The following is a 24,032-nucleotide window of genomic DNA, read 5'->3' on the forward strand; positions in this document are numbered from 1 at the left end:
TCCTGTTGCTGCTTCAGAGAGTTTGAGGGGTGGCCCACAATAATTTCCACCCCTCTATTCCCCTCCTTGCCCAAGTGCTGCGTGAGCATGGATTAGTCAGTGTGCTGTCTGGATTTCTGCTAAGGTCAAGATTATGTGAATACGGGGTAAAATGTTCGGGCCTGTTAGCAACTGGTCCCCAAACGTGCATACGATCAGTGATGCTGCTTTGAAAAAAGTGGTCTTAATGTGTATGCTTGACTTTTCTGAATCGGACTGAGGGATAGTTAGATGGCCTCTGATCTTCTCCCTTCAGGTTCGAGACCTGTCATGAGTCTGCGTGTGGAACAGACTCCTGGAGAAAGTCGGGGCTTTCATGTGACTTGAGGGTTTTAAACTGGTTCTCATGTGCTCCAGTATGCTTTTTCGTGCGAAAAGTTCCTGCACGGATTGAGGGGAAAAATGATGGATTCCTTTTTATAAACATTTTACAAGCTGAAATGTGAGCATTGTTAAACCCAAAGCGAGTTATCCAGCTGGGATGATATCTGTTATCCAGCAGAAAATTGGGAATGCAGCAGTAACCTCTCCTCTTTCCCTCTTGTGCCAGCCCTTGCAAATCGAGGCTTACTCCTGACTGAACACAGGGCAGGCATGAAGGGAAGGAGCTGTAAAAGTGTACGCAGAAAGAAGCGTTGATTTTTCTGAAGTCTGGGTTGTTATGGGTGGGTTTTTTGGTAAATGATCAGCTAGTCTGCAAACACAATAATTCCCAAGGCTATTTATAGAGCTGGGAGCTGGGAACCCTAGCCCAGCCAGCCTCTTCTATCACATAACCCCTGACATTCTCTGCTGAAAGGGCCTAGACCAAAGTTTTGGCTCTCCCCAACACTAGTTTGTGGAGGGTAAAGAGGACCATATGTCCTTTGCCTTGAGCCAAACGCACAGCTGTACTCAATTCTGCTGTCTAGTGCTGACTTGTTAACTCTTTGGGGGTGAAGGGGGAGGACTGTGACTAATGCCATACTTAGTGCAAGAAACAGAAGCTTTCACAGGGGGCAGAAACAAACCAGAAGTGGGATTCATGGGGGGGATTTGCCTTTCATGAGTTTCACAGTCTTGCTTTGACTAACGCTGTTTGTTTTACCATGCGTTATCCTACTGAATTAGGTAAGGAAATGGTTTAATGGGTCGCCTGGAAAGAGTGGATAATCATATGCGGAATCCTGTGGTATCTGAGTGTGTTATCCAGATATGAATAACTCTGCGTGTCTTGGGCTGCTCCGTCTTCGCAGTTTGAAGCGTTCCTGTGCGCACCCGTTGCCACCAGAAAGGCTGCTTCCGACTGCAGCTTGATCTCAGCACCGACTGACTTTTGTCTTGCTCCCTTTGCACTTGCATGGCTTTGGAGGCAATCCGCTGGCCAGCACGACCCCACCACGTGCCTACACAGCAGCACCTTTCTGCTGTTTCCTCTGCATGTGGGTCCCCCACTGGCAAATTTTTCTTCTAGGACCAGCTTCCTTCCCTGTTGCTCCAGCCGCATCGCTCTGCTATCTCCTTCTCTGCAGCAGACTGTTCCTTGCTCGTTTGTGCTTCCTGTCCTCTCGCACATAATTCTCTCTCTCAGCCTTGTCTCCCTGCGTGTCAGCTACCCCCTTTGTACTCCACTGCGGTCCTGCCTTGTCTGTGGGGTCCCTGCCCACCGCCTGCTGAGCTGCTCCAGGAAGCCCCTGTCCTCCCAGCACATGTCTTAGCGCTGTGAAGTTGGCTTGAGGGGTGAGGATAACTTGCACTTGCTCTGCTTTGTAATTCTGAAGTGAGAGAGACGAAACTGTGTGGGAGGAGTTAGATACTGCTTCTTATCCCCCCTACAGCCCACTTCTCGTCTGTCGTTTGTCTCAGACTGTGTGCTTTGAGGCACAGAAAATGCCGCTCGCGTAGCAGAACTGGACTGCGTTTGTGGTGTTTGCCCCAGCGCCGTGCGTGCCGAATCGCACCGGAGCTCCCAAGCGCGTTGGCAGGCGACTTCGTAGCCCTGTCAGGTACAAAGAGGTGTTCGGAGGGCAGTAGCTGCGACGGGGCTGATGTAGTTGTCTTCTGCTGCCGAGGGGATCAGATGACCTCGGAGCTGGTGCGGGGAGGCTGGGGGCAAAAGGAGCAGGCCTGCTCCCTGGCAGCCGCAAGCCGAATAACATCCAGCATTAACGGGCGGCACCGCTCTCGAGTAAGCACGCAGCGGTGATTCTCTGGGGAATCAGGCAAGATCAGGCTCACAGTGGCCAAGGCAGCAATAAAATCCAGATACAGCTGGTTGAAAACTATCTCCTTTCTTTAAGTTGGAGTGCAGAACTCCCCTCAAATTCTGCACATACTTCACCGCATAATGCTTCACTTAACGTGTTTGAGCAGAAGTTTTAGCGTCACGTGGTGGGAGAAAGGGGACAGGTGGGAAATACCTGGCTACTTTTGTGTTCCCAGAGCTGGCCCCAGCTCTGCAGCAGTGGGTTTGATTGCTTTCATGTGTTGCCATCGTGTCTTGGACTAGAATTTCTAACGTCTTTAAAAGCAAATGAGATTTTTCAAGGTACATGTCATTTGTATTCGTTTTCCTAAGTTTAGTTTAATATGGCTGTTAGAGTTTCAAAGACACAAGTTTAAAGCAAACAAAAAGATGTGGTTTGGGTTAAAAAGAAGAGGGGGAGGGAAAATGGGAAGGAAAATAAAAGAAAGAAATAAGCTCTAAAAAATGTAGCGGGAGATGTGATGCTTGGATCTCAGCTCACAGAACTTTAAATACAAAAGTGCCTGTTGAGATGCTTTTTAATTTCCATAACTGCCCGATTAAAACGGGAAATGTAAGACAGCTGTTAGAGCTCAGGTTGTTTTCTTGCATTGTGCTTCCTGCTGCTCACCTTTGACTTGATTTCAGATCCCAAATGCTGAAATATGAATATGGCTGGGCGTTCTCCGCAGAAGCGCTTGATCCTGTCTTCTCGTGTGTGCTGGGCAGGAATATTTGTGCGCTGCTCTCTTTCCTCTGGTCTTTCCAGCACACTTGCTATGGCCATGAGTGGATTCAGTTGGGTTCAGGTTACATTTTTTATGGAGTTCAGTACTCACTACTTTGAATACCAAATAAAGCTCACGGCCCCGCAGGGAGCTCTGCAGCAGAGCTCGAATGTGAAGGTCTGTGTTCAATAGCCAGCCTTGTGCCTGGACCACAGCGCTGTCCTTTTGCTGCTTGCAGGAAACAGTCCTTGAAGTTCCTCACATCTCTTCTGCCCTCTAGTTCTGTCTGCAAATTGGAACCATCTTTTTGCTCCCACTCGTCGTTATCTCTCTCCCACTTATCATTAAGCTCACGAGAGTGCTGGATGCTGGAGTCCTGACTGTGCTTAAATCTGTGGGTGCAAAACAACAGGTGATTACAAATCCAAAACTGCGCTGTGCCAGGGACTGGTGTCTGGTGGGAGGTGGTAGATGCCTCTGTCCGGTTCCTCTCTCCGAAGGCGTATTCCTCCAGTTCTCCCACCATCGGTAGTCTCTGGCTGAGGACTGGTTGTGGCTGAGAATATTTTATATGGGACAGGACTTGGATGGCGTTCGTGTCCCCGACATGTCTGCTCCTGCTGTTAGCAGGTGGATTTTGCTGATGGTGCGTTTTGTTTCTGGATGCGGCCGAGTCAGCCTGCGGTTCTGCTGACAGCCAGCTAAAGGACACGTCCATATGGAAACCAGGATGCTTCCTCAAAAAAAGTTCATCGCCTTCAGATGTTGGTGGAGTCGAGATGGTGGTACTGCGTTAGCATCTTACCGTGTCGCCTGCCCTGACAGAGTGTGCTTTGATTGCCCTCCCATGTCTAGATTACTTAATTTGTATCAGTGACTATTTCAAAGCTAACAGACCTGGTTTGCTGCTTAGGGCTTCAGAGCTCGTGGTTCTTGGAGGCCCTGAGCCAGGCTCCCGCCAGGGCTGCGTTAACAGTGGGGTGTTTTAAGCCTCACAGCTTTGGAGTGCCAGTTTACGACAGTGGCGCCAACATCCAGGAGATCCTCCTCACCCTCCCACCGGTGCTTTGGTCCTGTCAACACAGCACAGCAGCTCTTCAGCGTCGCTCCCTGTTCACTTGGGACTGAGCTAGCTTTCACTCACCGGACTTCAGCAGCAGCTGCGTGGGCATAGCGTGTGTCTGGCCTGGTGTTGTCTGGTGAAAGGCCTGCTTGATCTTGGGTTGCAGATCAGTCTCTCTGCAGGTGCTGTTGTTCCCTCACGTGCTGAACTTCATGCTGGAGTCCTGAAAACCCTGGTCTGTCGGACGTCTTCAGTGTGTCCTTTGGATGGGGAGGAAGGTGGGGTGAGAGGCAGAGGGTTTTATACAGCTCTAGGGCCCTATGCCGGACCCCAAAGAGCGGGACTCAGCCTGGGCCGACAAAAAGGGAGAAGCAAAACTAGCTTACTTGATGACCAAAGCTGGAGATGAGGTGGTGATCTGAAGGTCACTGGGTTACCAGATAAGCTCTTCCCCCCTCCGTGCTGCCTCCAGGTTATCTCAACAAGAGACACAGGGATGAGGCCGTTCTCCTCTGTTTCTGCAGGATGAGACGCAGTGAGGTCAGGGAGCAGGAAGGACAGACATATTTATATCTCAGCAGTATCTGAAGGCCTCAAAAAGAAAAGGTGGTCCAAGGAAGCAGGAGCGTGTGTTATCCTTCCATTGATTTTTTTCCTCCCTAAGTAACCTGTTGTGAACGGATAGTTACACACGGATGAAAGCAGCTGCTCAGATGCAAACATAGCAACCAGCTGGATTGCCTAGTAATTCCAGCTGGGATTGGGTTCCGCGACAAATTTAACCTTTCAGTATTGTAAAGGTTCAGGCTGTCTCTGGTGGACCCATTGCTGCGTTCCAGCAGTAGTGATAGTAACTGTAGAAATGCCTTGATGTTGTCCTAGGCCGATAGGGCGCAGATACTTCTGCCGCGTGTATCACATGGAAGCACGTCACCGCTGTTTAGAGGGCTGGTTACGTCAGGATTTCCAAAGGCTCTCTGGTTACGGGGCTGAAGTCTGCACACGTTGTGCTCATCGTTGGAAGATGAAATATTTAATGCATGGAGCCTGGCAGATGCCTCTGCAGGATGATAAACAAAAGCTCTCATCTGCCGCGTGTGGTTTATGGGCTCTGTGCTTTGAACCGCTCCAGTAAGAGGATTGGAGGTGCAATCCCTGCACTCAGATACCAAATGGGACCAGGATTTCTGTTTCCCTTTGTGTGTTGTCCAGTACCTTTCCCCAAAGAAAACTAACACGCCAGGCCTCTCTTCCAGTCGCAGGCAAGTACTGGAAGGTTACGAAACCCTGGAAATGTTTATAAAGCCTAGCATGGACCTCCCAGGCTAATTTCCTGCCCTGCAGGCCACCGCGGTGCGCAGTCCTTGCATTGACCGTGCTCTGACTTGGAGCGGTGCTTCTGCGTGGCTGCAGCTCGCAGGAGGTGGTTTGTGTGCTCTAGTCACGTTTCTTCGAGATCTCAGGCGCCAGGTTCGAGACTACTTCTTTATTGACTTCTTTTTCCAGCATGAGACAAAACGGAAAACAAGTTTAAGAGGTCTTCATTGTAAGACTCTTTTTTTTTTTTTTTTTTTTTTAATGGAGACCCATGGCTCAGAGCAGTACATGTGCTGCACAGTGTCTCAGCGATCTATCAGAATTGCCCAAATTTTGTGTGTATTTGGTAGAGTGTCAACAGACTCATGGTTACAGCGCTGCTCCAGCGACTCGGATAAATAACATGCGGACCAAAATATACATTGAGCCTGGCTTAGAAAGACTGGAAAATATAATCTTGGAAGGTGTGCTTCCAGGCTGAAAATGCAGTTTGCATGCCTCTGAATCGCTGCCTGCTAGGACTGAAGGTGAATGGTCTGCTTTGTCCTCGCTGTGCCTGCGACTGGGGAGGGAAGGGAGTGTGGGGTCTGCTCGGGGTGAAGAGCCGAGCTGGGGAGGGATCGGGCAAGCCTGCGGAGAGAGAGGGGGCCCTGCAGCTCTGCTGCCGTGCAAGCACAGGGGCAAGCGCAAAACGCAGCGGAGGAAAATAAGTGCTTCTGGCCCGCTCCTGCGAGAGACTGTTGATCTGTTCCGAACATGAGCAGATAAGGGAAAACCATGACCTTGAGCCCTTCAGACCTAGCCGTGAAAAATGTGAGATAAAACACTTCATTTCTTTCCTTCTTGTTTTGGCTCCCCAGGCAGTAAATCAGACGGGTCGCTTTGATGCCGTCGCTCTGTGTTTGCACACCCCTCCCCTCGGTCGTGGTCTGCTCGCTGCCTTGGCTCCGGGCCGCTGCTCAGGTGTGCGCTGGCCTTCGTGCAGTGCCGGACAGGTGAATTGGGGGAGATTTGGTGTCTGTGCACATCTGTTTGCTGTGGTGATGGCAACAGTTGAGACCTCTTTGTGCTCAAGATGACTGAGATTTAAACCAGGAATACTGAAAAGTATCGTTCTGTGTAATAAGCGCTTTCACCCAAAACGTTGCCAATGGATCTGATTTCTGCTCGTTTTTTTTCTAAGAGGGTAAATCAGCCATGTGGCGGAGCAGCAGATTTGCAGGTGAACGTCTTGAGTAGTCTGCAGTGAGTCACTTGGCTGGCAGACAGCTCGGCTGGATGTGCAGCAGTGACAAGTCCGAATGGCAGCTCGGCCCTGCAGAGGAGCAACGGCCTCTTTCCCTTAGCGTCTCCGGGCTGAAAGGCTCAAGCAGCCACTGAACGCTGCGTTTCCTAATAAAGCCCAAAGTGCTGCCTTCTGCTAGAGCCGAGCCTTGCTGCGTGCTGCTGAGCAGGGGCCGGGAGCGCGCGTGGTCCTGAGCACGAGCCGCAGCGGCGGGGGGGATGAAGGGACTCCCGGTTCCGCGGCTCAAAGCTATGAAATACCGCCGTGCCGTGGGTGCCCGTGTTTCGGGACGGTTTGGACGAGGCCGCCTGATGTGGCTGCTCTGAAATATCCATAGCTGAAAATAAGCTGCTGTGTGCCAGCATGCCATGTGTGTGACTCCCGTCTCGCTTTCGGCAGAGGTGAAACAGGAGAGTGCGGGCACGTCGCGGGTTCGGTATCAGCACCGGCGAGTGCTCGTGGCGGTCGCCCTCAAGTCCCCTTTCGCTTGGGACCGTTTTGAAACCAGCGGCCGGGCTCCTGCCAGGCAGTAGCAGGGGAGACTCTACCCCCGCGCCAGGAGCCTGGAACATTTCACACTCTGGAAGCTTTGCGACAGCTTAATTTAAACAAAAGACTCGTGAATACTTCAGTATGAAAATGTGTATAATAACCGTGGTAGAAAAAACTTCAGTGGTGAAACTGGAGGACTCGGCACTTACTCAGAGCAGGGGGAAACCTGGGCTTTGGACCTCTGCATATTTTGAATTATGGGTTTAAGACCAATCAGAATGGGAGGAAAAAATTGAGCTATTTATTACAAAGGAAATAAGGGGTATTGACCATTAAAATTGAGGTGCAGACTCTTCCTGCGTTCCAGTTTTGGTGAAAGGAGCGCATGTTTACGCTGCCCCAGCTCAAGCGGATCGGTGCCGCTCTGTTCTGGAGGGGCTGTCGGTGCCTCGGTGGCGAGGCGTTTCGGCTCACCGCCCGCTTCGGGGCCCGGGTGCGGAGGGCTGAGGGTGTGCGTGAGCCGTGCCGAGGGCTTGGCCGCTCTCCAGGCTGTCCTGTCTCTTGATAGCTCTTGATCTGCCTCATTAGGAAGCTGTTGAAGCTGAGACTTGAAAGCTGAGCGAGGGTGGCTTTAGCACAGTCCTCTGACACTTCTGCCCAGCAGCGGCTGTCGGGGTTGAGTGTCCTGGATCCCTTCGGCTTGTTTCTGATCCCTAGAACCAGAAATGGGCAGGAGGGCTCGGACACTGGAGCCTCTATTCAGTAGGGGTGGAAAAACTGCCCCGAGTGAACTGGATTTTAACATGCTGACAACGTTCATAGTTACTGCACTGTTAAGATCTATTTATGCTGAGAGCTGTTTTCTTCGCCTCTTCCCTGGCCTCCTGAAAAACCTGTCCTACCAATGGTAGCCGTGATGAAAGTCCTGCTGTGTTTCTACCGCAGTGTTATAAACCTAGAAGGGAAATTAAACGTAAGCTGTCTTTTCATGTGGCCGCAGAGAGCTGTCTCGTTGTTCACCAAGTGACAGTGTGCCATTTTGGTACCTCTGGTTTGAGGATATAAATATGGTGGTATGAAGTGAGGAGTCTTGGCCTGACAGCGTTTGTCATCGGAAGAGGGTTCCCAAATTCTGCAGGAAATTCGGGCCCAAGATATGCTCAAGAGATATTTCATTTCAGCTATCTGATCCTTCTGGCCCTGGAGCCAGCAGAAGTGATGCTCTCCGAACGGTTGCCTTGGACCTGCGGTCTTTGGGAGCTCTTGGCACTGAAGTTTCATGGTCGCTGTGAAGATGCTGTGTGGAGACCAGGCTGAACCGGGGGCTTGCCTCTGCTGGGAGGTCTGATAGGAGAACGCGTGGGAGAAGGGGGATTTTTCCTCCTCCCCTTCTGACTGTTATTTATAACAGGCACGCCCACTTTGCCCGTATGTGGCCAGCAGGATCTCGGGTGTCTCTTTTGGAAGAAGCGACCTCTTGAATCCTGCACAGAGACCTCCTTTCTGCTGAATGTCTGCTAGCCGCTGCCACGAAGCCGTCCTCCGCTGCCTTGCCGAGAGCGCTCCCTCCTCTCGGCTCGCAGGTTACCCGTGCCAGGAGCCGCGTTTCCATCCGCGTTTCCATCCGCGTTTCCATCCGCGCAGGGCGGAGAACGGGAACGCCGTCCTCCCCACCAGGCAGGTCACCTTGCTCAGCGGCTGTCACCTTGCTGTCAGCTCCGTCGTCCCATTTTGGGCAGGCCCGAGGGCTGCCACACAGCGAGGGGGGAAAGGAGAGCAAGGGGAAAAGCCGCGTGTGAAGGGGAGAGACAGCCTGTGCGCTCTGCGGGGCGCAGTCCTGTGGAGCCAGGAACCGGCTGTCTCTCTTACTGGCTACGGGTTTTGCTTTTCTCCGCAGATCCAAGTTTTTGCTACGCCTTGGAGCTCTTTGGTGTCTCTCCACTGTTTACCTCATCGAGGGCGCAGTATTTTTCCACACTCGCGCTGTAGACGGTTCGTTCTTCCTGCCAGCTTGAGTGCACGCTCAGCAGGGTCTCTGCTTCTCTCCAGCCCCGCGCTGGAGTGATTTATGGCACAGAAGGCAGGCCCTTCGGAGGAGTGGTGAGCTAACGTTTTGTTCTGGAGTGTCTGGCAAACACTTGGGGAAACCCTTTCTTGCTGTTCAGAAGCAGCTGCAACGCTCTGGTCAGGGCCTGCACCAAGGGAGCGTGGTCTCCTGTTGCAGCCAGACGGTTACAAAGCGCTGTGGATGCGGGAGGCTTGGGGAGGGAGAAGAAGCTGTTTTTTAAAAAAAGCATAAAAAATCTTCCCCTCTCCTCTTGTACTGCTTCTCCAATTAAACTGTTTTTGACAGTGATCAATACAGAGCCTCCTGGTCCTGGCCTCCACCAGCACTGACCAGCACAGGTAGCTTGACCTTTTCCATGCTCTCCCCTCCACAGCAGCTGCCTGATATGTAACAGGGAGGTGGAAGGACTTTTGCTTCCACCCAATAGAGCTGTTCTTGTGAGTGATCCTGCCTTACCTGTCTGTTTACTTAGAGGAATTGACTTTAGATGCTTGCTATATAAACAGCAAACCCTGCGAGCGCCTCAAAAATTGTGTGCACAGTTGAACTAGAGGCTCTGCCTGTTCAAACCTCTCTGCTCACAGCAAGGAAAGGAGGGATTAGTAGACTTTCTAACAGGTGACAGAACTCTGTTGTTCTAAAACTTCAGCGTCTTCTTGCTTGCTTTGCAACTCTGTTCCTTTTTCTGTCTGCCTTGCAACTGTCTTTTACCGGACTTGAGCCATCTGTAGTCAAGAAGTCTCATTTAACAAGGGAGAGACGTCATGTTAGTTTTGGCATCGTTTAAGTTTTCATATTCAATGCAGAGTACTTCTTGCTTCTCTGAAGATGGTGGAGACTGCTTCAATGTGACCTGGTGCAGTGCCTGTCCCCAAGGCTGCATATCAGCCTAGGGACCAGGAGCAGCCAGTGATCGCTGTACTGCCTTGGGACCCTGGAGTCTCGGTGCTCTAGGGCTGAGCACCTTTGCTGTTGAAAGGGATTGCTTTTAGAAGTGAGTAGCATAAGACAGCTTTAGTACACTCGCTTGTGCTTCAGATTCCTCCTGGAAATGAGAAAAATATGCTTCACCCCTAAAAAAGGCTACATTTAATTAGTAATGTAGGATCACTGCTTTTAAGTGAGTTGGAGCTCTTGGCCAGGATGCAGATCTGATGTCAGCTGTGATCTAGATTGAAACAGAAGGATTTTTTTTTCTTTTTTAATTTGGCTGTGAAAGCCAAGATGGGTTTAACGCAAGTGATCCAGTCCAGTATGGCAAAGATCTGTCTTAGCACAGTCCTCATGTAGTGATCAGTAGCAGATGCTTAGAGGGAAGTATAAAAACTGCCTTGTCAGGAATGACCAATCTGGAAAATCTGATTTAGAGACTTTCTGACTGTGGGGTCACAGTCAGATTCTTGTTTAACAGCCAGCCACTGACCTGTCCTCCACAAATCAGTCTCCTGTGTTTGGATCACTCATGCTGTTGGTCTTTGTTGCCACTTGTGCTGAACGCCTTGCTTAATTAAGTTGTGGAAAACTCCTTTTGGATGTCCAGAATAGTGCAGGAGGTGGAGCTGAGCAGCCCTGGTTGTTCTGGGCTGTCTGAGAGATGCCGTCTTTCAAAGCAGGGGCAGAGGTTCCTGGGGTGAAACTCATTGCTCTGGGGGTCTGAGGTGGAGCAGGTCCTTCATCTTCTGCTTCTCATAGCCATGTAGGGCTTGGAGAGACTGTGAGAGGTCATCTAACTTGTCTCTGTGTTCCTGAAATATGATTAAACACAGGGGGACTAACCTTGATGCTCCTCAGTAACTGTTCCCTGAAACCTCTGGAGGGGAGAAGTTTCAGTCCTCCCTACAAAGGGCATTCGTTCCCCTTGTCCCCTGTGCTCTCCCACCAGTCCCCATCACACCCCCCTCAAAACCACTTTCTACTACTGTGAAAAGACAAAAACCTTCTATGTCCGTGAAGACAAAAGAACAAAAGACCAATTTTCTGCAAGCCTTTCTGATACCTGAAGGTTGTTGTAAGGCCTGTGTTGTCTCAGGCTTCCCCTGCCCAGAACCTCCTCTAGACTAAACAAATCCAGATCTGTCAGTCTTCCTAAGAAATCATGTTTTCCTGCCCTCTTATTCACTCTGGACACTCTCCAGTTTGTCCATGTGTTTCAGAGCTATGCTGGAACTGGACGCGGCTCAGCTCCGGATAGGGCCTTCACCAGTGAAGAGTGGAACATAAAACCTGGATGTAATTATATGATGTTCAGACTTTTTTCAATGGTGTCACACTGATTTTAAGTCCACGTTTGCTTCCTGCTCCCCACATGTCGTAGTCTGTACTTCTCTATTGAATATTTGTCTCATTAACCTCTCTTCGCATCTTTCCTTCCATCTGCTTCTGTTGACCTTTCAAAGATGAGTTGCTAGCTGGCATAGCTTATCAGAAACTCCATAAGGTTTGTATTTCTTAAAACCACACTCCTGGAACTGTGAATATCTGCTTTAAAAAAAGGCAGTCTTCATGTTTCAAATTAACAAACTTTTCTGAAATGCACTCTAAAAATAAACTGCAGGATAGATAAAGGGAGCCAAACTGGTGCTCATACATTCTTCCAAAGAAATTCATTACCTTGGGGTACAGCGTGATTTATTCCATGTTGCTGGTGTGTTGACTGTACTGATAGCCAGGTTTTGGTCTTTTGGTGCATTTTGTGGCAGATTTTAAATAAGTAATAAAAGACTTAAGCATTTGACCCGCTTCCTGGCTATTTAGAGAAGAGGTCAGGTTGTCTGTGCAGAATTCATAACCACATGTCTAAATTTGCAACCTTTGGGTTCCCCTTGCAGTGTTAAAGTGTTTGGGTTAGTCTGAAGCTTATTCAAGGTGTGTGGTTCATGTCCGCTATAAGTGAGGTTATCTGGGCAAATGAACATTATGGAGGGAATATTAAACTCCATTTTCCCGTCTCGAACTTGCAGACCAAAGAATGCAGTTAGTACATCAAACGAGACGGATGAACTGGGGATGTGGAGACACGGTGCCTGTTCCAAGCCCTGTTAATGACTCCTGTGATCGCTAGCTTCATCTGGGAGTTGCCACTGCCATTGCATCTGGGTGTGGAAAGCAATTTATGGATGTAAGAGAGTCCTTTGATAGCCCCAAGCCTGGAAGGGACCTCAAGATTATGTAGCCCAGCATCTGGCAGCTGTTGAGACCCGGCCCTTTTGACAGACTACCCTTTTGAGATGAAATCTGTGTGCATTCGTGGCTGTGGGCCCCCCATTGAGAAACACTGCTCAGATTATCCCTTTGTACTAAGTCAAGACCAAGTACATTCAGACTATCCCTGACACATCAAAACCCTAAAAAATGAAGACCACCACTGTGGGACAGAAGCAATACTGCTTCTGTTGCTGCATGCTTTCAAGGAGAGATCAGGAGGAAAGAATAGTGCCTTGCCTTTATTTGAGGGGGAAAAAACAAACAAAAAAAGTGCCCTTGAAGCACTGGGCTGCTTAAGTTGTAAGACTGATTTGTGATCTATTAACATGGTTAGTGGCAAGTGTGCCGTCTGTAAGCTGCATTGCCAGCTGGGTGTGTTAGTCCTCGCTGTGAATTTGAGAACGCTTGTTGTGTGGTGGTATGGGACTTCCCGGCTGTTGTCTGCTCCCTGACCCTGTCGTTTTCCTTCCCAGAGTCAGTAATGATGAATGGTTCCGACGTTGCCAATACAACCACATCCAGCCCCAAATCCAAAGAGGACCAAGTAGTGAACGGCCACGATGAAAAGGAAAACAACCCTTTTGCAGAGTACATGTGGATGGAGAATGAAGAAGACTTCAACAGACAGGTAGGAGAAGAAGAGTGGTAGCCAGCCCCATGTTTCTGAGGCTAAAATTGAGGAGAGGATAAAGGAGAGGAGAAGGTTTCCTTTGACAGTGTTGTGTGGCACCACAGAAGTGTTGTGCGAGTCGCAGCTGGTGTTGGCCCTGCGAAGAGGGGGTGGCTCTCAGCTAGAGGGCAGAGTCATGCTGTTTCTGTTGGGTCTGCCTGTAAGGATGTGTGATGAATAAAGTTAGGAAAAAAAATTCTCGTGATGCCTTTGGCCCTGTCAGATCTCTTTCAGAGGGCCAGTGATGGCCCTGTTACTTCTTTTTGCGCCTTGCTCTGATAACTGAGACATTCACTTTCTGCATGCTCAGCTCAAAGGAGAAAACAAACACAAAAATCAGCACCCAGAATTTCAGAGCATTTATAGTGTTGCTGTCTCAGTAATGAGTTCGTACAGTTAGTATCTGCCCTTTCAGGTAGAAATCTTTCCGTTTAAGTGAAATGGCTCCAGATGTTCTTTGAAGCAGCCATGTTATGGACCACTTGGTAGGAGACTTGTCCACTAGATGCTGCATCTATTGATAACGGTCAGCTAAACTCTCCAGAGCACCTGGTAAATCAGGATACTATTTGAACAGCTCTGGCTGTTGCATGAATACTGTGACACTGTGTGCTGGAGCAAAGGTAACTTCAGCATGGCATCTTCTCCATGCTTCTGCTTTGGGCTTGCGTAGGTTTTTGTTCAAATGCCAGGGCCGTGCAAGGTGGCAGGGGAGAGGTTGCTGGGGACTTGCGAGTCCCTTGCAATCATCCCTGGAGCTGGAGAGAAGTCAGCCAGCTTGAATGGGGCGGGGAAGGAGCTTGCTGCTTCAGCTGGCTGAGCTGTCACGGGCAGGAATCCTGCACCCTCGCTCCTGGAGACAGCACGCAGAACGCTTCTCCCTCCTGAAACATTCCCACGAGTGTGTGCCAGGCACTGGACTTCCAGACACCAAGGTACTGGGAGACTGGTAGGGAAGGAACACTTTAGCTTAGGGTAGGTTGGATGCAGGGAGGCTGCGATTCGTGCCCCCACCACACCCTTGGTCACCAAAGGAGAATTTCATCAGCTTTATTAGTGTTCTCAGCAGAAAATCTCCATATGGTAATACTTAAGTCTGTTCCCACAGGAGGAAGCTCCAGCTGCCAGCTCACAGTAACTCCTAGTGAGTATGCAGTAACTGAGTTTTGCCACACCAAATTATGTTAGCAATTGTTAGTGGGCTATGAGTCAAGGGGTTTGGTTTTTTTAATGACGTGATTAGGCAGCAGCCAGCCCCCACAAGCAGCTGTGCTGATGGAAATGGGCAAGATTAATTAGTTAATGTTTGTAAAATGCTGTCTTGATTAAAAGTGTGATGAAGGCCAAGTGCTGGAATTAGAAGGCCCAGCAAATCATTCTTTCTCCTTCTCGTTGCTGGAGGGAAGATTCTGGGGTGGAGGAGCAGGGACGGCAATGTAAAGGGAGCATGATCAGGCATAATGAGATGGAGACGGGAAGAAAATGGAGCTGGCAGTTGAGGGGTTTCCTGGCACAGAGCTTCAAGGAGCCTGGAGGATAAGATAAAGAGAAGAAACCAGATTGTGGAGTTGAGATACTCACCTGCATTTTCCTAGTCTGCCAGCTTTTGCTTCTGAAGTTACAACTCTTCAGAAATGCCATAGGAACTCGACCAGCTGTCCCAGCCCTGTCGTGTCATAGTTGCCTCATGTCCCCGTGAATACTGGCTTGGGTAAAATAAATAGCTTTTACGGAAGTTCAAGTTACTTTTTTAAGGGCTTTGATGTCCATGTGGCAGGGGGTTCTCCTACTAGTGACATACCAATCAAGCTAGAGAAAGCTTTCCTGCAGCAGGATTTTCATGCATTTGAAGACAGTATTGAAAAATACTTTCCTCCTGAAAGCAGCAGTCATGCTGCCTGTGTCCTCAGGTTGGCAAGATGATGATTTCTGTGGCTCTGCAGTGCCTAGTTTGGGAAGCTGCTCTGGGTCAAAGCTAACCTGCGCTCACAAGAGAGGATGTGATGCAGGCGATGGGAGCGAGTGGTCGGGGACAGCAGGCACATGCCTTTCGGTGGCAGTGCTAGCTTTGTCACCTTCAAGTATATGCCACAGTGACTTGGGCAGCCTGGTACTGGAGCTGAATCTTTTCTCAAACCCGCTGTCTTTTCACTTCTCATCAGCTTTCCAAAGTCACGCTTCTTCCTCACCTCCTCTTCGAGGGTTTCCTTAGTTCAAGCACTGGGGAAGTGGAGCAGGCAGGTGTTTTCAGAAACCCACAGGCTTCTTGGCACAGTCCTCCATTATTTATGCTAGCAAGGTTCCCTTTCCCATGCAGCCAGCACATCCCAGAGGGCAGGAAAGGGAGTGCTGGGCTCTTGCTGTAGGAAGAAACTGTGCTGACACTGGATGAGGCGGCTGCTGCTGCAGAATCTCTAGAATAACCTGTAGTGGGAGGTGACAGCTGTATTAAATGTCACAGGAGGCTAAAGAAAAGCTCCAAGCAAATAATAAAACCTTTTATCTCCTAGTTCAGGTTGTCATGATGTAGTAATAAGGGGCCTGATGCTTTCTCAGTGTAGCAGCTAGATAAAGGTGTGAGTTTGTCTAGGCTCTCTCCCTCCCTGCCCCCAGTCTGGTCCTAGCACTGTCACTGCCTCCCCTGGCTTGCTGCGTGCACAAGCAGTGACCTTCATGGCCAGCTGCACACGCTGAAATGATTCTGGTGTGGAAAAAACGAGGTGCTGTCTGAACCTGCTAGTGTACAGCCAGCAGCTCTGAGACTCGGAGAGGGAATATTCATCTTTGAAATATTCTGTGATATGTAAAACTGACAAAATTGACTGTAGCTAGCTCCATCCCATGTCCCGTAAAAGTGCAGGATCCTGGGACGGTCACCCAGCAGTCCTGGGCAGGCAGAATATGTGCAGGAAGCATAGTAACACTGAACGATGCGGGTAGGAGAAACCAGTGGGCTGCTCTAAGAATAAAATATGCAAGGGAGGGCTGTTCTGGATTGCAGCCACGTCGCTGGTGATGGGAAAGCTGGGCTTGGGAGAACTGGTGTTTCCCTGTGAGATACCGTGCAACCGTGTGAAAAGACCTGGAGCAGCTCCAGCCAGGAGGTGCGAGCATGGGGACCGCTTCGGCTCCCTGGCACTGGGAGTCGTGTCAGTGGCCCCAGGCACAAACCATGTGCATGGAAGGCCGTGCAGCAGCAAATGGAGCTGCCGAATGAAGTGTGACAAATATCCGAGATGCTTTTGCTGAGCTTCTTGCAGATCATGGGAATATGGGAGCTGTAAGATCACATAAGGCTAATCCTCTTTTTTCTTTTTTTTTTTTTGGTAATATCCTGTTTCTTCATGAGCTAGTGTCAGAATATGCTTTCAACAACAGCCACTGGAAACCCAGCTGAAGATAATTATGGGATGATTTGCTAGTGGTAAAGGAGATTTTCCCCACCCAGAACTGATTTCGAGGGCTGATGGAGAAACATTCTCCAGTAGTTCAGCCTGGAGATGACCTTCAAGATATCAGACTACTTTGGTTACTCAGTGAGAGAGCTTTTAAAAACCCTCTCAGGAAACTTGCCTCAGTTCTAAGTGGAAAGCTAAAGAGTGAATTTATAGCATTTCAGGCAAGGTCAGTCTTTAAGCTTGTTTTTGCTCTGGGCTTAGGCCGAGTTTGGCATGGTCTATGCCATGCTTCCAACATAGATTTCTGGTTTGCACTTTGTAAAGGTTTGTGTTAGTATTGCAAAGCCAAAGGCCTCTTCTCCTGTGATGTGGTGAATGCTTCTCTCTTCTTCTGGCTTAGCACAAGTCCAAGGTCCCGTTTGAGGCAGAGGGCTGAGCTGCTTTGCTCCATTGAGACTAATCCTCCTCTGTTCAGGCTCCTTACGAAAGGGCTCGGCAAGAAAAGCTGTGTGGCTCTGCAGGGATCAGAAAGGAGGGTCTGGAGCCCAGCTAACGATGAGGTAATGAGGGAGCAACGCTGCGCCCGGGGACGCTGCTGCACTTGCTGGAAACAGCCTGCTCGGGGAGGGAAGCCAGCAACTGAGATCGGTTGGAGCTGAGAAGCGTCGGGACTTTTTCGGTGGTGCTGGCAGGGGTGTCTGACTCTGCTCCAGCCGTGTGTCGGAGCGTGGGGTGCTGAGGGTAGGAAGCACTGCTTGACGAGCCCAGAGAGGTGTCTGCCCTACAGACCTTGAACAGAAAGGTGAAGCTGCATTGGAAGATGTTGAAAAAAGGCAACTCTGCAGGATTGTCGGTCAGCTGCAGTTGATCTGGAGTAGTGCTCCTAGGCCGCATGGCAGAAGCATGAGATCAGGAGGGATTTGGATAAAAAGGGAGCATTTGGGGGCACTTGGGAGGCTGCTCCGTGAGTGTGACAGGCAGGAGCACACTGGTGCTGAGGGAGGGAAGGGGACGTGGTACTGAATTTGGTACTAAGGAGCTGCGTTAGGTGTTGTGGTGGATTATGGAGCTGATCTTTTTCCTCCAGGAAACCAGTTTCAGCTGTAGTTTCTGTTTTCTTCTCTTTAAATGGAAGGGTTTTAAGCTTATTAAAGCATTTGTGGTGTAAGGATTCACTCAGCCCTTTTGGACTAAATATCTATGCCCTTCTGCCAAGAAACTGGTGTCGATGACCTACTGAGCACTTCTAGACCTCTGTTTTTAAATGCTGAAACAGCAGCTCAAAATCATACTATTTTCTGGCTGTTACGTGGCCTGTTCATCTTCCAGTGAACGAGTGCTTGTTCAGCGTAAGGCTCACAGCAGCAACAACTTGTGGGCTGACCCAGTGCGCAGGCTTACTTATTCTGCTCAAACGTGTGAGTAGCTAGAGAGAATTGGATGGGAAGATGAGACTGGCTGGTTAAAATGACCAGTTGATGGTTCATACCTGCCCGTGGGTAAATACAAGACCTGATCAGCCAGCCCCCTCAGCTGTCTCATCTGTTCAGTTTGTCAGGGTCCTTCCTGGCCATCCCTGTCCGCTTCCTCTGCTCTGCTCCCATGCCTTAGTAGCTCTCTGCTCTGGGACTCAAAGCCAAGTCCTGTGCGCTTACTTGGGCTCTCCTGCAGCAAAGATGGGATAATTCTGTGCGCTCGACAGGAGCTGACTGCCACCCTGTGTCGGTATGTGTGGAAGCACCTAACGTTGCTCTTAGGAGGGGACCGAGCAAACCGATCCCCGACGCGGTGCTCCGGATGGAGCCTGTGCACAAGTCGGTCTCCTTCCCTCGGTGCTGTGCAGTCGAGATGGCAGCGGGAGCTGCCTTTCTGTGCCGCCCCACAATGAAAATCAAGCTGGGAGCTGCCTCTGCTCCGAGTGTGTTTTGTGCACAGTAGGGCATGTTAATATTTTGTTTACGTGGGTTTTCCTAAACTGGTGCAAACAAGCTACTTCAGAGAGGTTACATGCTGTCCTTGCCTAAGGTAGTGCCAGCTGACAGCTCTGCTGCTTCTCCCGTGGTACCTGGGAGCTTGCAAATCCTTGCTCAGTAGATTTTCTGCTCTGATCAGCGGGGAATCTGGCCTGCACTGAGTTTCCAGTGCTCAGCTTCTATGATGAAGGGAATTGGTCAGCTGTGTAGGCAGCCTGGGTGAATCACACGGGACAGGTTTTTGACCTAAATGAGCTTGCTGGAGAGTAAAACATGGATTCCAGAAGCCATGTTCTTCTGCTTCCCATGCTGTTAAACCTTATTGCCAACCCGTATTTTACCGTAGCGTGTTAGAACTCAGTATCTTGCAGCACTGTAGTGTTTTTGAGCCCTGGTGCTTGTTGAGCTGCAGAAGCACAGGAAGCAAGTGAACAAAGGACCACCTAGCACAGCTGTAACATCGCTCTGAGCCTCACCAGCGCTGGACTGTACCAGCGGCTTCCCTGTGCCACAACACGTGCTTCTAACGCTGCTTCCCAGCTGGGATTTTGTGAGCAATCTCACCCGTTCTGCAGCAAGCTCTGCTGGAGCGTGGCATCCTGGAGTCCTGCACGCATCCTGGCATATCCAGATGTCAGGTAAACGCTACCCCATTCACATCTGGACTCGCCTGGTGCAGTGTGCTTGCAGGTGACCCCTCCTCAGCAGTCCGCAGTGGCAAAGCAGCAACGTCTGAACAAGGCTTTGCTTTAGCTAGCTGAAGGCAAAGGTACCGATTTTAGGCTCTTACGCTTCATGAGATTAGTTACAGGCAACTCAGCCATGCTGATCTGATCTTTTTCATGCTGTGTTCATCCAGCTTTAAAATACAGCTCTGGCTGTATTGTGGCCTTTCTAAGGGGCGGACAGATATTTAGGTAAGGTAGGCCTGTCCCGTTGCAGGGTCTGCTTTTACATGGTAGAGACAGCATATGGAAAACATGAAGATGCATAATCTGTACTGTTGGTTCTGTTTGGGCAGGTGGAGGAAGAGCTGCAGGAGCAGGAGTTCCTCGATCGCTGTTTCCAGGAGATGCTGGACGAAGAAGACCAGGACTGGTTCATTCCATCACGCGACCTGCCCCAGGGCATTGGGCAACTGCAGCAACAGCTGAACGGCCTCTCCATCGGGGACGGTCACAGTTCAGAGGACATTCTGGTAAGGACCTCGGCGAACGTGCCGGTGAAGAGCAGAGTACCTGGCCCTGGAAGTGGGGAAGGGGGCAGGATTTCTCTTGGAGTTTTCCTAACTGTCAATAGACATCCCTGCAAAGGCTGGTTATAATTCATTGGTGACTACGCATAATGCATTTTGGAGTTTTCTGCAAGGATACTTTTGGTATCACTATATCCTAAAGGCAGAAATAAGTGTGCTAGCTCTGTATAATTTGATTTTTAGAAGTCATGGGAGTGGGACCACCACTTGCACATGGGCAGGTTCAGCTTTGGCCCCAGGGCAAACCGGGACCTCTTTTGACTTTTGGGCAGAGCTGGGGCGTCCTGGAAGAACAGAAGTGTTGAGGAGACACCTGTTTTCATCCTTGAAAATGGGATTATACTGCAGGGCTGGGGAGGGCTGCATGGACCAGCACTTTGGAGGCTGGTGGTCTGGCCCAGCTCTGCTGACTGTTCAGGCAGAGTTGCTTTACCTCCCTCTGCCGTGGGTGGTGATAAAATAGAGCTGTTCGCACCTTGCAGCCTGTCTGACAACTGTCCTGCTGATGCAAGAACCAAGAGAAAGACAGAGGCATGTCTCTCTTTTGCATGTTTATCCTCCAGAGGATGTTTATCCTCCAAAGCCCGTAGATACTTTTGAGTTATCACCTGTTAAACAGCATCTTGAGTCGGGAGGACAGACCGTGGAGAACCTGCAGGGATACAAGGGCTGGGGTGGCTGCTTTGCACGCATGGAAATCTGACCACCTCCCTTGCAAGCAGCTTCCAGGATGGGGCATGCGCAGGCCTACGGAGCAAGTAACGCTTGGCAGCGTTTGTGCGAGTATTTCTGACCACTCATGGGCCCTACTCCTGCTTCTCTTTCAGAGCAAAAGCAACTTGAATCCAGATGCCAAGGAGTTTGTGCCCGGTGTCAAGTACTGACCTTCAAGGCTGGCTTTGGAAAGACTGTGTCCCTGGCTCCAGCGGTGGGGAAGATGGCAAGAAGGAGCAGGGAGGGAAGGGAGGGGATCTGCCCACCAGCTGGACTCTGCGCCGTAGCAGAGTTGCTGCAACATGGCGAAATCTTGCTCTACGCTTCAAGTACCATTTGGGGGGGGTGGGGTTATTCTTTTTTTTTTTTTTACTCTTTCTTTTTATTGTCTATCACTTTTTGGCAGTTTTTGCTTTCTAGGACTTGTGGCCCTTAGGTCTGTCCTGGAGTCCAGCACTCCTCCTGCTTCAGAGGCCAATTTTTGATGCGTGCTTCAAACCTGCTAGTGGCAAAGTTGTGTTTTCTTGTTTAAGTAGAATCTGTAGGGATTCCTCTGCCTGCCTGCTCCCATCTCAGATGCAGCGAGCCAGGAAGGACAGGGCCCGGGCAAGGAGCCACACCGGCTTTTTGTAATTCCATTAAACAGGTTTTTTTTAGATAAAGGAGAGGTGAAGTGTAACAAGACTGTAAACTCTAATTTTCTCCAAGCAGCAGAGTGCATCAGCTCTCTGATAAGTGCTGAACACTAATTTATATGCTGCTTTGCTTGACAGGTGGAAGAGTCCTGCCTGCTCTAATTGGTTGTGGGAGTTCTTGCACTGGGGGAGACCAGACCTGTTAGACACTAGCCCCCGCCATCCTTCCTAGGGGAGGCGTTTCTTCTACAAAATACATGTTCCCCTTGAAGAATTTTCTTCCCTGACTTGGGCTTATCCAGCATTAGAGGCTATGGCTCTGAAGCATCTGTACCTTCATTTCTTACTGAAGTAGTTGAAATAAATCCAAGAGAAACTGAATATAGCCCATTCTCAGACATGTCGCAGAGTGGATCAGTGGGGAGTTTGTTTCAAACAGCTTCTCTGGAAAAGGAGAGGAATCTGCTGTCACCTGGCAAGCTCTGAGGGTTCCTACCACAAATGGGATACATCTGATGAGTCCCTTTTCCCATCCCTCACTGCTCTTTGGAAAGCAGATTGCCTCCTTGGAAATGTCTTTCTCTCGGTTGAGAGAGGGCTGAGACTGTTCTTTCTCCAGATAGCTGCAGGGTGGAGGGTGGGAAGCCGGTCGTACTGGCATCCTAACTGTTACCGCACCCTCTGCGGGAGCCTGCCTTCTCCCAGGGCAGTGCTCCCTGAATGTGGAGACAAAGGAGCCCCCTTCAACGGGAAGGGAGTTTCCTCTCTGGAACAGCTTGGATGGGGTGGGGAAAGAGTAAATCCACTTTCATCTGCCCTTATGGACTTGCTGATGAGCAGGACAATTTTGAATCCCACACATGTAAATAGAGAAAGATATTTTCTGGAGGTGACAGCCATCGTTTTGTGCTGGTCTCCTAAATGCCATGTGCGAGGAACTCCAGTGGCAGATGGCTTTCAGGTCAAGTCTGCCACAGGAGCAGCTACCCAGCACTTTGGGGTGAGCTGGTGAACAGCATCCACACCTCCATTCCTGTGAGCCTGCTGTGGGGTCTCTTTCTCCATCAGCAAGAGCTGGCAGTAGCCAGGCTTCAGTTCCCCAAACCACAGCCCCTTTCACTTCTGCTATTTTAAATCATGTTCTTAGTGGATTCCTTCTTTGGAGAACCAGGGCCAGAAATCTTTACCAGGAGGAAACAGATGCTTTTTGGTGAGTTCCGTTCCCTAATGTAAGCTTTTAATTTTTACTGCGTTGGCTCTAGTAATGCTATGTGAGTTTTTGCTCTTCTGGATAGATCTCGCCTCCCAGGTGCACTTATTTACAGTATTCCCTTTATTTAAGTAGACTAGTTAATTGATGGGGATTGCAGGTCCCTTTGGGGTGTGCAGAGATGGGAGCTAATGGCCATTCAGTCGCTGCTTGTTGACCTGTTGGTCCGTCTCTGCTGGCTCAGCGTGGAAAAGCCTGCAGCTGCAGTTCTTTCGCTCTGGTTCCTGCCTTGGTAAGCTCAGCAGAAGGGCCAGGGGTTGCAAGGACCACAAACACTAATGATGCTCTGGAGGACAGGTCCGAATTGAATTAACTTGGTTGCTCTCTGTGTAGTCTAGTCCGTAATTCAACAGAACATCAGTCTCTGGCTGTCATTTTAAAAACCAGCACTAAACTCTTAGAAACTTCACACAGCAGCTGAAGCCAGAGGCAGAAGCCTGTTGAAGGTATCTAAACATTGTTGCCCAGAGGTATTGGTTGATTTGTATTATATTCTTCTGTTTTTCAGTACAATCTGTGCCTTCAGCGCCTGCTTAGTCACCTCTGGCTATCAGAGGCTTCCCCTTTCTCTCTGGGGCCAGGACACATATTGCGCTAAGTATTTTGCAGCAGATAAACTGCAGTATAAAAGCAGAAAGTGTTCAAACTCCGCAGCTCTGCTCCAGGCTGTTGAGGCTATCTTGAGTCAGGGCCGTGCCGCAGCGATGCACAGGGCTGTGCGAGGCAGGGCAGTACACTCTGGTCAAACTTCTTTTGTATCGGTAGTTCACTTTTCCCCCCCACCCCTTCTCTGGTTCCTATTTGATTTCTTATTAAAAAAAAAAAAAGCGCCCTTTGATGACATGCTGTAAATTTCAGACAATGCATTATTAAAAATAAACTTTTTTTGAATTCAGCAGTGCAGAAATCTTCCCTTGCAAATGGCTAAGCTCTCTTTTGAACAGCATCTCCATCAAATGTCACAGTCCCAGCAGGAAGCTCTTCGCCTCCGTCGGGAGCACCAGCCAGGCAGCACACGCCTCCGTGGCGGCTGACACCTGGACCTCTGCGCTTAAGGGTTTGCTTCTAGCGATGAGCTAACACAGTAACGACATCCACAGTCGTGGCAAATGCATATGCCACTTGGAAATTGGATTGCTCTGCTGGAGCTAGATCGAGCATGTGCCCACGATTTGCTGTGCTTGAATCCAGTTCTGAGGCAGCTTGAAGCTCTTGGAGGACCTTCCCTTAGCTCCTAGCCACAGCCTTCCCCTCCAAAGACACGTGGTGCGTTTCCTTCCTCTTTGGTCTGCTGAGGCACCTTCTCCGCTCTGATCCCGAGTGCTGACTTCCAGCATCCTCTGCCGGGGCCGGAGCTCTCCTCGGAGCTGCCAGGGCAGGGGCCGAGATCGATGGAGAAGGAAATAGCTCTAGTTTATGCTGGGTGGGGAACTTGGCACCAAAGGGGAAAAAAACACAAAAAGCATCGTTTCTGGAAGCCAGGGGAGATAGCTCCCAGCGTCAAAGCCCTGGGTGGAGACCGCTGCGGTTCAGCACTGCTGGCACCCGGGCAGTTCGCAAGCAGTGCAGGAGAGCTTGGGGAGGAGGAGGGAGGGGGCAAAACTTGCTGATGTGGGGCGGGGAGGGATTTTCTGGAAGGGTGAAAGGAGAGAAGAGCAGCCGGAGCTGTTACGAGGAAGCTGCCTGGGACAAGGTGG

General features: G+C 50.0%; 1 protein-coding gene across 8 annotated transcripts in view; it reads left to right on the forward strand.

The window, feature by feature from the left end:
- Positions 1-23,230, forward strand: part of PAIP2B (poly(A) binding protein interacting protein 2B) — a 29,796-nt gene extending 6,566 nt beyond the window's left edge. For 3 of the 8 annotated variants that reach the window (XM_064511693.1, XM_064511699.1, XM_064511698.1), the window contains exons 2-4: positions 12,894-13,048; positions 19,483-19,659; positions 20,544-23,230. In XM_064511693.1, the coding sequence (XP_064367763.1) occupies positions 12,902-13,048; positions 19,483-19,659; positions 20,544-20,600 (381 nt within the window). In that variant the 5' untranslated portion in view covers positions 12,894-12,901 and the 3' untranslated portion in view covers positions 20,601-23,230. Of the gene's footprint in view, positions 1-1,884; positions 2,025-8,557; positions 8,826-9,045; positions 9,249-12,198; positions 12,335-12,893; positions 13,049-19,482; positions 19,660-20,543 lie in introns of those variants that run through there. The other 5 variants (XM_064511696.1, XM_026118517.2, XM_064511695.1 and 2 more) reach the window with 4 other exon arrangements.
- The last annotated feature ends 802 nt before the right edge of the window (positions 23,231-24,032 follow it).

This window comes from Dromaius novaehollandiae, chromosome 4 (assembly GCF_036370855.1).
Source record: "Dromaius novaehollandiae isolate bDroNov1 chromosome 4, bDroNov1.hap1, whole genome shotgun sequence".
In the NCBI taxonomy this organism is placed as follows: Eukaryota; Metazoa; Chordata; class Aves; order Casuariiformes; family Dromaiidae; genus Dromaius; species Dromaius novaehollandiae.